Source organism: Diorhabda sublineata, chromosome 5 (assembly GCF_026230105.1).
Source record: "Diorhabda sublineata isolate icDioSubl1.1 chromosome 5, icDioSubl1.1, whole genome shotgun sequence".
Lineage (NCBI taxonomy): Eukaryota > Metazoa > Arthropoda > Insecta > Coleoptera > Chrysomelidae > Diorhabda > Diorhabda sublineata.
This window is the reverse complement of record NC_079478.1, coordinates 17,189,171-17,202,851: the sequence shown is the minus strand read 5'-3', so window position 1 is coordinate 17,202,851 and position 13,681 is coordinate 17,189,171. Positions and strand designations below refer to the sequence as shown.

At 31.3% G+C, this 13,681-nt stretch overlaps 2 protein-coding genes across 2 annotated transcripts; both read left to right on the top strand.

The window, feature by feature from the left end:
• Nucleotides 1-511: 511 nt before the first annotated feature.
• Nucleotides 512-5,629, top strand: LOC130443858 (TGF-beta-activated kinase 1 and MAP3K7-binding protein 1-like). Its single transcript, XM_056778732.1, has 4 exons — nucleotides 512-779; nucleotides 841-1,343; nucleotides 3,067-3,323; nucleotides 3,385-5,629. The coding sequence occupies exons 1-4, from the start codon at nucleotides 553-555 to the stop codon at nucleotides 3,832-3,834; spliced, it is 1,437 nt and encodes a 478-aa protein (XP_056634710.1). The 5' UTR covers nucleotides 512-552; the 3' UTR covers nucleotides 3,835-5,629.
• Nucleotides 5,630-8,416: 2,787 nt separating this feature from the next.
• Nucleotides 8,417-9,641, top strand: LOC130444057 (uncharacterized). The gene is made up of 3 exons (XM_056779030.1): nucleotides 8,417-8,876; nucleotides 8,928-9,268; nucleotides 9,359-9,641. Exons 1-3 carry the CDS (start codon nucleotides 8,828-8,830, stop codon nucleotides 9,548-9,550), a joined length of 582 nt encoding a protein of 193 aa, XP_056635008.1. The 5' UTR covers nucleotides 8,417-8,827; the 3' UTR covers nucleotides 9,551-9,641.
• The last annotated feature ends 4,040 nt before the right edge of the window (nucleotides 9,642-13,681 follow it).

Genomic DNA, 13,681 nt, shown 5'->3' with positions numbered 1-13,681 from the left:
CCCATAAAAATAAGCTGTACTTTGCAACAGGCTTCCGAGCAGGACGCAGCAATGTTAAAGTCCAATTGCTTCTTAAGAGGGGGTAAGTTACTTAATAGGCATAAATCCTCAGAATATTTTTCCTATTTTATGTTTGAATTCAATTTATTGATTGAACTATATCACAAATGACATATTGGTTTTGGCTTTAAGTTTAGGATTTGTTGAGAGAATTAAAAAACAAACCATAAGAAGGAAATCTCAATCTTGGGTAGCTATAGACAGTAAAATATCACGAACCGTGATTAAGGTGCGCAATCACAAAACATACTCTAAGAGTCATCTGATAGATTATCTACCTGATCCTGGCTCACGAAGGGAAATTACAAAGCATTATTCTGGAAATGTCGTGTTTTATACTTGTTGAACCACAGTATAAACAACGTTGTAGAACCATATATGTAGTAAGTATTGCATATATGTGTAGTACCTCATTTAAATTTTCAACACTGTAGAACGCATCCCCTGCATTGACATATTATTTGATTCTAAACAATTCAAGAAACGGAGGTTATGTTATGTTATTTTTATACTAAACTACCCATAACCATGGAGTCTCTTAAGTCTCCACATTCTACCTACAAAAACTCACAAAGCTGGACTGATGATTTACCAGTATGTAAAAACACAGGTATTGGATTTTCTACTAATCAAATTTATAGAGAAGATGGAAGTCCTCAAGAAGAGCATGGATATGAGGATTGCAGTTGTCATTTCAAATTTAGTGATTCTTTTTATTGGTGGGTACCACTAAAGTTACGATTATTAAAATTAATGATAAATTAACAAATTGTTTTTTAGGTATGCAGTTTTCGATGGTCATGAAGGCAAAAGAGCAGCTGATTACTGTTGCCAAAGAATGACAGCTGAAATATATTTCTCTCAACTCACAGAAAATAAATCAGACGAAGAAGTTAAAGAATTACTTAATCAAGCTTTTCTCACTGTTGAAAAAGGCTATATGCAAAGTTTAGAAGATGTATTAGCCGAGAGAACTAGTCTTATGTATGATATACCTGAAGGATTAAGTCAATATGAAGCTTATCAAAAAGTTCCCCATATAGTTCAGAATATTAACAAATTAAATAACGAATTATCATCAGGAACTGCTGCTGCGATAGCTCTAATTTATAATAATAAATTGTATGTTGCAAATGTTGGAAATTGTAGAGTTTTATTATGTCAGACAGATGCAAATTCTGTACTTAAAGTAGTGCAATTAAGTGTAGATCATGATTTGAAAAATGAAGATGAGCTACTGAGACTGACACAGATTGGAATTAATTTGAACAACTTAAGAAAAAGTGAGTGATAGCCAAAATTGCGTGAATTTGCAATATCATAGATCTTATATATACCCAAACTTATCTTTTCTTATTAACCTCAGAACAAAAAGTTTGTCCCATATATAGAGTATGTAGATTGTTTTGGGGTGTCGCTTTACAGGCACTCTGCACCTATATTTAGAAGATATTTTGTACAAGACTTTACATCTTATTGTTCTGCGTCCAAAATACATAGACTTCTCCCAAATGAAGCTATTTTTTAGGGTTCTTGTGTCTCACTTTGTTTGCAGAATCTGCAGTTGTCATCCTCTGCCATGCCCATTGTCTTAAAGTGGTATTTGATAGGGCAGTGACCTATCAGAAGACTGACCACCAGTTTCAAGTCATTTCTGGTCATCACAAGAAGTTCTCAGATTTCTTAGCTGATGTGGTTATGAATCTTGTGGATTATCTTATGCCAGGAGTATTTCTCCAGTAATCATCTGTCTGATTCTTTATCCATTCATTCAGTTCCTTATTGATGAGGCATCTTTATACTTTCAAAAATTGAAAGAGTAGATTCTGAAATTTTCATAATTCAGAGTTCCTATGTGTCCTGGAAAACCTGGAATTTAAAGTCATTTGTGCTGGAAGTTTTACTCATATTTTTTATGTCTCAACCAAAAAATGAATTTTTTGAAATATAGATTAATCTACTGCGAGTTTTTACTTGTAAGAAGAGAGGTTGGTTGGATGTTCAACAGAATTAAAGAAGTTCGTCAAAATTAGGAAGGATATTCAAAAACACCATGAAAAATTTTATATTTCTCAAACTTATTAGACCAAAATTTCAGAGACATCAGAAACAGATTGTTGGAATCTTTTAAAAGATCATGTCATACTTTTAAAAGCTGTATGTTTAATAGTTTTTTGTCTTATGTACAAAAAACTAACAAAATAATGATAATGATTGCTAAATTTCTCTATCTAATGGGTTAGATTATGCCTATATGAAAATTACTGAAATGACTCTCCTCTTGATAGATTAGCTTAAAGTGTACAAGAATATAAAAATTGATAATAGGTTCTATTATCATGAAGTATAATAAATTGATGTTGATGATTCCATATAATTGGAACCTTGTTCTTATTCGGCCTGTCATAATAGGGGATTTTTATAAAAATTAAACCATATTTATCAATAAGTGTATTAATGAAATAATTAGATTAAACAAAATAATCTTTAAATTTTCATTAGTTTGAAATTGACTTAAAAATCATGATTTTTTTGTTAAAACTTCAAAAACCTTATAATTCATAGGATTTTACGTTAATTATTTTTACATTCTTTCAATCTTCTCCAAAATCGCATAAGGTCTGTACCTACCTTGTACACGTTACTTCCAATGTGTTTTGATATCTTTGTCAAATACTTGAGGTCTTTCCTTTTTTTGCAATTCTTCATCTTTCTGCTATTTTGCTCTTTTTGTAAGTGTTTCATTTCCCATACTTTTATTTTTGCTGTATCTTTTCTCTCAATTGTCCAGTTTTTGGGTTTGTATATTCATACAAAATTATTGTTTACAAGACTAAATAGATAAGAAGACCAAGTCTATGAAAAGAAAATCGCAAAATCCATTCTCCAGTAGTGATATTTGTTATATTGTATTAGAATGTGTCATATATTACTAAAAGGTCTTATCAAAACACTAAAAATGTAGTTTAAAAGTCAAAGTATTATTTAACATAATTATTTTTTGAGGTACAAGACTAGGGAATCAAGAAAACACCAGATGCTTAGGAAACTATAATGTGAAAGGTGGATACAAAGACTTTGAAGACTTAGCAATGGCTAAACAAGAACCTATAATTTCCCAACCAGATATACACGGAGGAATAAAATTAGATGAATCATCAAGATTTCTTCTACTGATGTCAGCCGGACTTTATAAATCTATTGAGGAAGCAACAGGAACGGATCAAGTTAATAAATACATAGCTCATTGTGTAGTTGAACAGGTAGTGTTTATATTATCTTACAGTAGTTTAAACAATTTTTTACCAATTTATCTTTCTGCAGTTTAGAGAACAAGCTACGTTGACTGGTGTAGCACAAGCAGTAGTTGATAAAGCAGTCCGCCTTCATCATGACTGGTATATGTCAAATTTCATCAATCACTCTGGTTCTCCAAAACGTGAGGATATTACATTGGTCCTTAGAAATTTCAATTATCATTTACCAAATGCTATAACTTCCCCTACGACTCCATCTGTTACTTTTAATCCAAACGTTTCAACAAATACTGTTTCTGATAGATACAGTTCAGCTAGTAGTGTTAGTACTGGAAATAATGAAAAGAGTAATAGCACCAACATTACCAAAACCAGTGATACTTCAAGTATTGAAGACACCAGAATAGATGACGGTATTGGAGCTGATCAAAAGATTGAAGCTTACGTTGACTTTTCTGATTTTTATAGAAATTACAACAAGGGTAAACTGAATGGGACATTACCTGATAACTTTTAATAGGGGGCTGAAATATGATAATATAATTTAGATGATGAGTACAAAAATTTGATATCCAAGTATCAAAATGGATGAGATAATGGTTGTACTGATACAACAATGATAACAAAGATAAAATAACTTTTATTCTTGAGAAAATTTTTATACATTAAATTGTTTGAAAACTAGATTATTTATAATCAATGCTGGATTTGAACTTTCTTTAGTCAACTAAAAAGACTTTTTGTTGCCATTTTTTTCAGTTCAAATAATAATAAATGACTGGCATAAAAATGAATTTTAGATAGTTTAAAATTGATAAGTAATATATTACTCTTCGTAAATCCAAATGAAATAAATTGTAGATAAACTAATATAAAATAGGAGATCATCGTCCTGTCTGATAACCAAGGAACCATTAGAGCTCTAAGCTCCAATGTCATAAAATTTAGGAATACCTGGACAAGCTAGGCAAGAAAAATCAAGTTACCTTGCAATGGCTACCGGGAAACATTTGAGTGGAAGCAGATAAACCCTTCATAGGACCTGAACCCTTTTGTGGTATCGGCTACAGAACAATAGAGAAATGATAGGGAAAGAAGGTAGATTGAGATAAAACCAGTTACTAGGAAAATTTAGAGGGGTTGAAACAAAGACACTCTAGGGAAGGTGTAACTAAAGAAAACCTGCTGAATGTATTAACTTAGGCAAGAGCCAAACTATGCCTACTAACAAGGCTCCTCTCGGTGCACTGTCACCTCAATGCACACTTGAAGATACTAGACTTATCAGAGAATGCAGCATGCAGAATCGTATGAAATAGAAGTCGAAGATCTTTGGCAGTTAGAGCCATTCCACAATCTAAGATAAATGGGATTAATAGATCAGCTGTATCTCGGTAAGAAAGGAAGATACAAAAGATCCTTTGGGTGGCAGTGTATAATGTACACATTTTATATAAATTATATTCAGTTTTTTGATATTAAAAATATGTTTGTTATGATCAATCAATATTTTTAAATAAATTAAAGTCATTTTACAAGAAAATGAAGTCTATGATAGCAACTATAGCACCTGTACAAATCTTAGCAGTTTGGTTTATCATCATTATAATCATTGGTTTATAATACATTCTTAGTTCTATTATTATTGGAGCAAATCAAATTCATATATCTTCATAATTTTCTATCTTCGATTATGGCTTTTATTAAGGGCTTTATAGCAACGTGGGTTCCATTTTATAATGTCGAGTACAAACGGCAATCAATCCGTAACGAGACACGATTATGAGAGAACGTAGGTGCTCACTCGTATCATCATAACATCATCGGAAGATTCGGATATTGATACAGTTATTTATAAGTGAAATTCAAAATCGTTACATAAAATGTATAATGTTGTGATGCCGAGGATAAAGTGATTACAAAGTGAATGCAAAGGATAGACGGAAGGATAAATAAAGATGAATGTCTCTGGCTGAAGATTTAAAATCAATTCATCCAGACTATAAAATGGATCTCAAAATGGAGATCATGGGAGTTTTGAAAAAATACAAGCATATGTCTAACAGCTATGCTCCAAACTATGCAGTCAATTAATTCTTCATAAAGTGTTTATGACGAGAACAGTAACGCTGAAGATACAATTTATAATGATTTTTTTTTCTAAATAGTAATTTCCTAAATCCTGGTACTTACCACCTTTTATTGTGAAATAATTTAATTGTTACTGTAACACCACCGTTCTTTTGATAATTAGTGGGTAACTTTTAATCAACCGATTAATAATAATAACGAAATATAATTACTTAAACATCTCCTGTGTACTTATTTAATGTTAAAAACATATAGTAATTACGAGCCTTTCTTCAGGTGACACCGATAATCTTAAACGTGTGTCTTCATGTCTTAAGTCAGTTTGTATCAGATGCAACAACCCATAAAATGTAGGTCTTGATATTCGCAAATAAGTACGAAATTAATGGATAATGGGTCCAAATTCGTCGATGCTTTCGTTTTGGTCTCCAGCTAACAATGCCAACAGTCTTGTTTCCTCCTCGGAATCCATTTTGTTAATGAGTCTATTGTGCGCTACAAATACGCGACAAAAACGTTGCATTCCTGCTACAAGTCCAAGACGTCCTCGCAGCGCAACCGCGGCGTGTTCACGATGCATTCAATGCGCGCCCGCTCCACCCCGCAGCTGCTCGCAAACCGCTAGTATGATAAGACTGTGAAATTAGAAATTAGACAAGCTATAAAGTAAAATTTAATATTTAATAAATGAAAATTTCAGTACAAAAAACAATTGAATCTTAATGCAAATTTTTAAACTAAATCTAAACTGGTTTTGGATATTATTGAGGAAAACTAATTTCAAGAAGATATTGTGGTAGATTTAACTTTGCATGTAACTGTGAAAAAAATATATCTTCTTCGGAAGTAGGATCGAGTAAAGCGTAAGAATGTACTATTGAAAAATCTGTAAACAGTTTGTCGTCATAAATAAGTTAATTCATTAGTTCATACAGTATGGAACAGCTGAACACAAATGGTGTTAAGAATTAAAGAATTCTTTATACAATGGTACTACCAATGTTTCCAACGTTGGACGTTGGCATAAGACGCATCGTGTGGTCGTAATGCACAAGTCATATGACAGATGTTTTACTTCAAACATTGGTTATGGAAAGTCCCGCGTCAAAGGAATACACAACAATGGAACGAAGCTGAAATCAACAGTTGTTCAATTATACACACCTCTTGCGTGCGAATCCTACGTGTTTTATATGAAAATTCAAAGTTGTCAGTGTCATCTAGTTTATTTTAGAAGAATTTATATTTGCTGTATGCTGTTAATCACTTTTAGCCATTTGTTTAGATTGGATTTCTGCCTACGTCCAATGTTCAGTCAACGTTGGACGGATCGTGCATGCAGCATTGTATCCAACCTTCCTTCAAATGTTCAGCCGTACGTTTGAACACGAATGTTTGTGCTAATGCTGGACGCATCGTGTAGTACCGGCTTTAGCAGAAGCTTCGTACCAATAAATTAATCTCAACAATTCCAAACACAGCAATAGCGCTAAGAATTTTGAATAACTAATTTAGTTTTCAGAGTCTTGTAGAACCGACAGATTTTTTCGGTAAATATTATGATGAACGAGCACATAGAACAGCTGGAATGTGGATGTCATATCTCTAATGGTGCATTCCAGTAAACGTTCACGGCGCGAGAAATACTCTGTTGGGTATTCCACATAGCGACTACGATCGATGTGATCGCAGCGAGAACGTCACTCATGACGTCATCACTAACGTTCCCGACGACTCTTAGCGGAATTTTCAAAGCTCAAGCAACGCAGGTTGCAACCATGATAATATATCTCATTATTTGATGCAGTATCGGATATTATAATTACTTTTGAAGCATTGTTGTGATGTACCACCAAATATTTTACTATAGCCGCATAAGATATTTTGATTTTACTTTAATGTAAATTAGTTAACCACTCCGCTTAAAAATTCAATGACAAATTGTAACATAACCTCTTAAAGCTTTCGCTTTTTCCTGTTTTGCCATTCGTTGATATTTATCTCTATACTCAAAATGCCTCGCAAGTCATTCCACATGAGTTTACGAATATAACGCTCTGGACTAAGTGGAACGGGAAAAATCGTGATTGTCGTGAGTGTTTAGTGGAATATACCCTAGGGAAGGTTCCAGCCTTCGTCCAATGTTCAGCCAACGTTGAAGGTTGAATATTTGCGCAAACATTGGACGCATAGTGTAGTTGCAGCACTGCATTCAGCCTTCCTTCAAATATTCATTTGTACATTGGAACGCAGGAGGAAAAGTGATTTAAAAATTGGCAAACTGTGCAAATTAATAAAAATGTTGTACCAATGTATTCATAACCTTGTAGGATTGTAAAATAGGTTCCTAAAATAACTGTAAAAGTTATACCCTGAAGCCTTGGGTGAAATTATTTTCTATTAATCTATGATGAGCTCACGTTACTGTTCACGAATGTTCACCCAAACGTAGTACGGGCTTTAGACGCATCGTGGGTCGTAGTGCACATGTCATATGACGAATGGTTTAGTTCCAACATTGGCCACGGAAAGTCTATTTTTTTAATTCACGTCACATATGTACGCAACATTTGAACGAAGCTGGAACCATATATGTAATACTCCTATATGGACAGTTCTTATGGGAAAAAACGTCTCTACGTTACGATGCCGACAGTATTCATTATATCTTTCATTCAAAACACTTTATATATACTGCACATGCTTAAAAATTCTCTAAAATATCAGTAGTGGGAAAATAATAACTAACTGAAGCTGTCGGAGGAGAGAGAGGACGATACATTATTTTACCACTTATAGAAACTGTCCATATAGGAGTATTACATATATGGTTGAAACTACACATTGAAGCTACACATAGCTCTTGCCTTTTTGCGTGTAAATGCTACGTGTATTGTATAAAAATCCATAGTTGTAAGAATCATCCAGTTTATTTTAAAAGAATTTATATATGTTGTATACTGTTAATCACTTTTTGTCCACGTTTTTATATCTTTATATAAGGTTCGAGCCTTGAAATGTTGGCATCGTGTAGTACCGGCTTTAGCAGAAGCTTCCAAACTATATCACGAACTGAACGTAGAAACAACTTTCTCACCACCAAATACAATTCGTTCAGAAAAAGATTAACACTTACAATTTATTCGTACCAATCAATGAATAAAATTTAGATAAAGTTTCAATTTAAGATAAAATTTTAGACAGTTTGCATAAGAGAAAGCTAACAAAAGGTTTCGCAAAGATAAAGAGGAAAAATAAATCTAAAGTAACTGATTTATTTTCAGACAAATTTTTTCGGTAAATTGTATTATGAACGAGTACCTAGTACATCTGGTATGTGGATGACATCTTATTAAAGCAGAATCCTAACCTCTATTTCTATAGGTTAACCTATATATTCATTGAGTAAATATATAATTATGTTGTTTTCTAGAATTTTACAAGTAACTAAACGTAAATTAACTAAAGGTGAGTTTTTGTTTTTTATATTAACAAAATCTAATTCAATACTTTTTTTAGTAATAATACCTGTTCAACAATTTTCAAATTTACACATTCAAAAGACACCCAGTTCTTTGCCACTATTAGCAAATGTTTCAAGTGTGTATAATCCTTGGATTTACCAACAAAATAATAATTTAAATTTGCCCCAAAATATTAATTCAAATGTTGAATTACCAAATTGTATAAAAGCAATATTGCCAAAAATAGAACCTATTAAACGATATATAATTGAAGCCCCTGCCCTAGATGATACTGTTAAAAAAGAAGCAGTTAAAATGATAGTAATTAGAAGAAAGAAGATGAAAAAACACAAGTTGAGAAAATTAAGGAAAAGGATGAAGTTTGAATGGGCTAAAGTATATATACTTCAATTATGTTATCCTGAAAATTCATTAACATGAATAATGTTTTACATGATACAGATCCATTAATAAATTTATTTTTAGAAACGACAACGAAGGGAACTAAAAAAGGAAAAACTTTTCCAAGCAGAGCTTATTCAGCAATATAAAACAGCAGAGAAATTTTCCGCAGAAGAATATGTGACTACAAAACTTAAAGAATTTGACCAGGCTAGTGAGTTATTGGCAAAAAATGAAGCATCTGAAATAGAAACAAGATCCAGTAGGAAAACATGAATTGAGTGAGCAGTTGATTCATTTTGTAACTTATATGTTGATTTAATAAAGTGTATTAGAGTTTTCATAATAAACTTTTGAGCCAACTATATTTTTAGATTTCTTTCAATTTCAATTTTCAATACCTATTTTTACTTGATTTAGTTCTGTAATAAGAGAGTTTTTGATTGATTAGATTTTTCTCAAAAATCATTTCAATTGGCAGGTTCTTCTCAATTGAGAAACTCATATTCAGAAAGGCTGATACTAATCAATTTAAATAATTGTTGTGATTTAACAATCTCAAAAGATAAATAAGATGCAATTGTTCATTTCAGTCTTAATATAAACTAGCAATCTTGAGGCAAGATAAGATATATTTATTCTTCAAATGAAGAACTATAATAATGCTGTTACAGAAGAACATTAGAATGATTGCAAAAATATGCCAAATGGAAATACATCCCATTCCATATACATGGGAACATTAACGTAATTATAGTTCCACTCAGAAACACCATACTTGCGTCATATTGGAAATATCAGTTTAATAAAACAAGGCTATGTGGCTCATTTGCATTCAAAAGTGAGAGTAGTTGGGTTTCATGTCAACATTCATCATCATTTAGCCTTATCTCTTCCACTGCTGGACATAGGCCTCTTCCAAATGCTTCCAGTTTTCTCTACTCTGAGTGGTTGCTACCCAATTTGTCTGTATTCTTTTAATGTTGTCAGTCCATCTTGTAGGGGGTCTTCATGGATTTCGTCTGTCTGTTCTCGGTCTCCAATCTAGAATTCTTTTTGTCCATCTGTTATCTTGTATCCTTGCAACATGTCCTGACCACTGCCATTTTTGTCTTAGTATTTGGTCTGTGATATCTTTAACTCCAAATTCTGCAGATAAATTTTTCTGAAATCACATATAAGTGGTACCTTCTAAAACAAGGATTAATTTTAAGATAAATAATGACGTTTCTACAATGAGGAATTTAATTTAGGGTGATAACATTCTAATCCTTTGAAAATAGGTATATATTCTACATGTTCTCAATATATCGTTATTTTCTGCCACTTACATCTTCTTCATGTTCTACACAACTGTAAATAAGCTTTTGGGTATTTATGCCACTGTTCAATTGGAATGTTGATAAAATCTAAGTGCAAGGAACTTGATTTTTTATATTTTAATGTTTTGCCAATATTAAAAATATTTCAAAAAGTAAATAAATAGAGAAACCAAAATGTATTTTAAAAAAATCATCTTTGACAAGCTGTGAACATCTTAATAAGATTAGGGTGATCGCTTAATAATGATATGAATGATCGCATTCGATCAATGGTAAATTCTTCTTCATTTTGTAAATGTTCTTTGCCATCACGGTCCCCAATGATTTGCGCCATTGGTATAAAAGATTGTTTTTTACATTGATCTTCGTGAGGTTTCTTTTTCACTGTAAACAAAAATTACTTATAAACATTTGTAGTGAAGAAAAGTTGTCATAAAAGTATATAAATATGATCAAAGTACACGTGGCTAAAACTTTTAATTGGCTCAATTTTGGTGTCGCCTTATGTTTCTAAGATATTTATGAATACCTGTATGGTTGGAAAAGAAGTGTCAAAAGTGCAAGTGGTACAGTATTTGGTTCATAGTGCAAGATTTAAGGAAGAGTAAAGAAATAGAGACCAGGGCAAGGCTGGTCGTGGACGAGTAACTATGCTTTGCTAGAGATCATCTGAACTGGGAAGATCACTTGTGCTGTAATGGATGTCCTCAAATGAGTTTAGACTTTACTTATTTGGCTACAATCGTTAAAAGTTGTGTACAATCTTCCATACAACCAATGGTTCACTTATGGTATCATGTAGCATATTGTTCCTCACATTTTAGATATATTAAAACTAGAAGTCGTTAAAATCGCTTCCTTGAAGGAGAAAATTTTCTAGTTATGCATGACAATGCTCATGTATCTAAAGAATCTTCAAAAATTACCTTGATGAAATTAAAATTCAAGCAATGGTCTGACCCTGTCCATAACTCAATAGATCCTTTTTGGAATGTAAGTGGTTCATTAATTTAGAATTAAAAATAAACTATTTTTATATCTATTTAATTTTAATTCCGCCTCCATACAGTAATTTTTCTATTAAAATAATTGCGTTATTTTTTATATTAAACAATGGAAATTAAGCGGTGATTATACGTTTGATATAATAATATTTACCTGGAGTTTTCTTTTTAAATGGTTGGTGATTATACGTTTGATATAATAATATTTACCTGGAGTTTTCTTTTTAGATGGTTTGTAAAGGTTGATTAATGGTTTTGATACTGCTTCGATTTCATCATCTATTTTGGAGGGATTATTTTGGAAAGAGACGTTGTTTTTAAAATTGTCTTTTAATGAAATTATTTCAACATGGGACAATCTAAAATATAATAAATAATTTAGTATATAAAGCTGCTAATAGAACCATCTGGTTTATATAATTCATAGTGGAGTTTCCATTTTATAAATTTTTCTGAGGACAATAAAGATGGCAGTTTATTGCAAATTGTGTCTTCGATTGAATTAAGGAGAACATATAAGAACCTGTAAATTATATTGATTATACTATTTTTTATCATTTTTTATAGTTTAGGAGATATTAAGAAGTTTTTTAAAAATAAATTTTATTTTTGTTAAAGAACTGATTGAAAATTTATAAAGAATAATTTTTTTTTTCTAAATTTGATATGTTATAAATAAAATTGCCATATTCATTAAAAGTTCTATTCACAATTAAGTGGTGGTACCTTATTTTACAATAATTGTGAAATTTATCATCAATATATTTGCACATATTATGTATATCAATTTGCTGCCCCTTTCAGTTTACGTAATTATTTTTATTGAAAATAAATAATTCAAATCTTTGTATGATTGCTTTGAGATAAACGAAGAAGAAGAATAGTCTAGATTATGACTGTAGGAAAATAAAAGAAATAATTTTCTTCTGTTAGATATTTAATCTGAAGTTATCAATCAAGTTAAATATATTTGTTTCCTAATCCCAGTGTAGAAAAGTTGAAAGAGGTTATTTTATATGTACCACAAATTCCTAAACTCCTAAATAACGAAGAATTTGAAAAGAATAATAATCAGTTGGAAATTAAAACAGTTAGAATCTTTGTATTGGTTGTTAATAATTTTTTAAGAAATACCTGACATGTTCAAAAGATGTGAAGCTCATATGATTAAAAAATATTATTTGTATAGCCATTTTAAAATTTGCTGACCTTAGATCACATTGACGAACAAGGAGAACGTTTCTGCCAAGATATTAAAACCAAGGGGAAGGATGTCATAGCCATAAGTTACAATACATCTGGAGCAGAAATACCTTATAAAATGCCTCACAAAATATGAATATAAAATTTCTGTAAAATGAAATACTAAGATTTTCTTGAAATGTTGTTTTTTGCCAAAACCTTAATGTCTCCTTAAATAAAAGGCTGTTAAATATTGTACATGATAAAATTGGAAAGTTACTTCATTACTGATGCTTATGTGTTTTGTTAATTCAATCAAAGTTCTGTAATGTAACCTCCTCTCTATATAACGGTAGATTTCCAGAAACAAAATTTAAAAAAAAATAATTTATAGCCATGGAACTCAGTAACATTATATATTATTATTGTCGTTCTCTTCTTTATTCTTCTAGAAATTCCAGTGGCTTCATTTTTACCAGTGAATCTTAGATTTAATGTAATGAATATTATTTTTGTAACTATAAATGCTCCTAAGAAACAGTTTTCTGTATTTATGTTAAAACTGGTGTATATTTTTGAAGATATTTACAGTGAAAGTGGCCATACAGACTAAGAAATAAATTATCTTACTTAATTTGTTTATCATGCTCTTCTGATTTTGATTTTTTTGATATAACACCATCACTAAATATTTCAATACTCTCTTTGTTTTTAGCACATTTTTCGCATTCTCTTGGTACAATCTCCTTCTCTTTACCAACGCCTTTTTTGTGACATATCGTACAAACAGCTGGTTCTTTTAGAAGAGATCTGCAAAGGAAAATTTTTTGAGAACATCTGATGGTGATGATTAAATAAATAAAGTATTTCTAAATACTTTTACATAAACAAACCTCGAT

What these genes read in the sequence shown, in the direction of transcription:
- LOC130443858 (XM_056778732.1), top strand. Translation starts at nt 553, where the DNA reads ATGTTATGTTATTTTTATACTAAACTACCCATAACCATGGAGTCTCTT. An exon ending in TTTGAACAACTTAAGAAAAA is followed by an intron (nt 1,344 to 3,066) that starts GTGAGTGATAGC and finishes TTATTTTTTGAG; the next exon opens with GTACAAGACTAGGGAATCAA. An exon ending in CTCATTGTGTAGTTGAACAG is followed by an intron (nt 3,324 to 3,384) that starts GTAGTGTTTATA and finishes ATCTTTCTGCAG; the next exon opens with TTTAGAGAACAAGCTACGTT.
- LOC130444057 (XM_056779030.1), top strand. Translation starts at nt 8,828, where the DNA reads ATGTTGTTTTCTAGAATTTTACAAGTAACTAAACGTAAATTAACTAAA. An exon ending in TAAACGTAAATTAACTAAAG is followed by an intron (nt 8,877 to 8,927) that starts GTGAGTTTTTGT and finishes TACTTTTTTTAG; the next exon opens with TAATAATACCTGTTCAACAA. An exon ending in TGAAGTTTGAATGGGCTAAA is followed by an intron (nt 9,269 to 9,358) that starts GTATATATACTT and finishes ATTTATTTTTAG; the next exon opens with AAACGACAACGAAGGGAACT.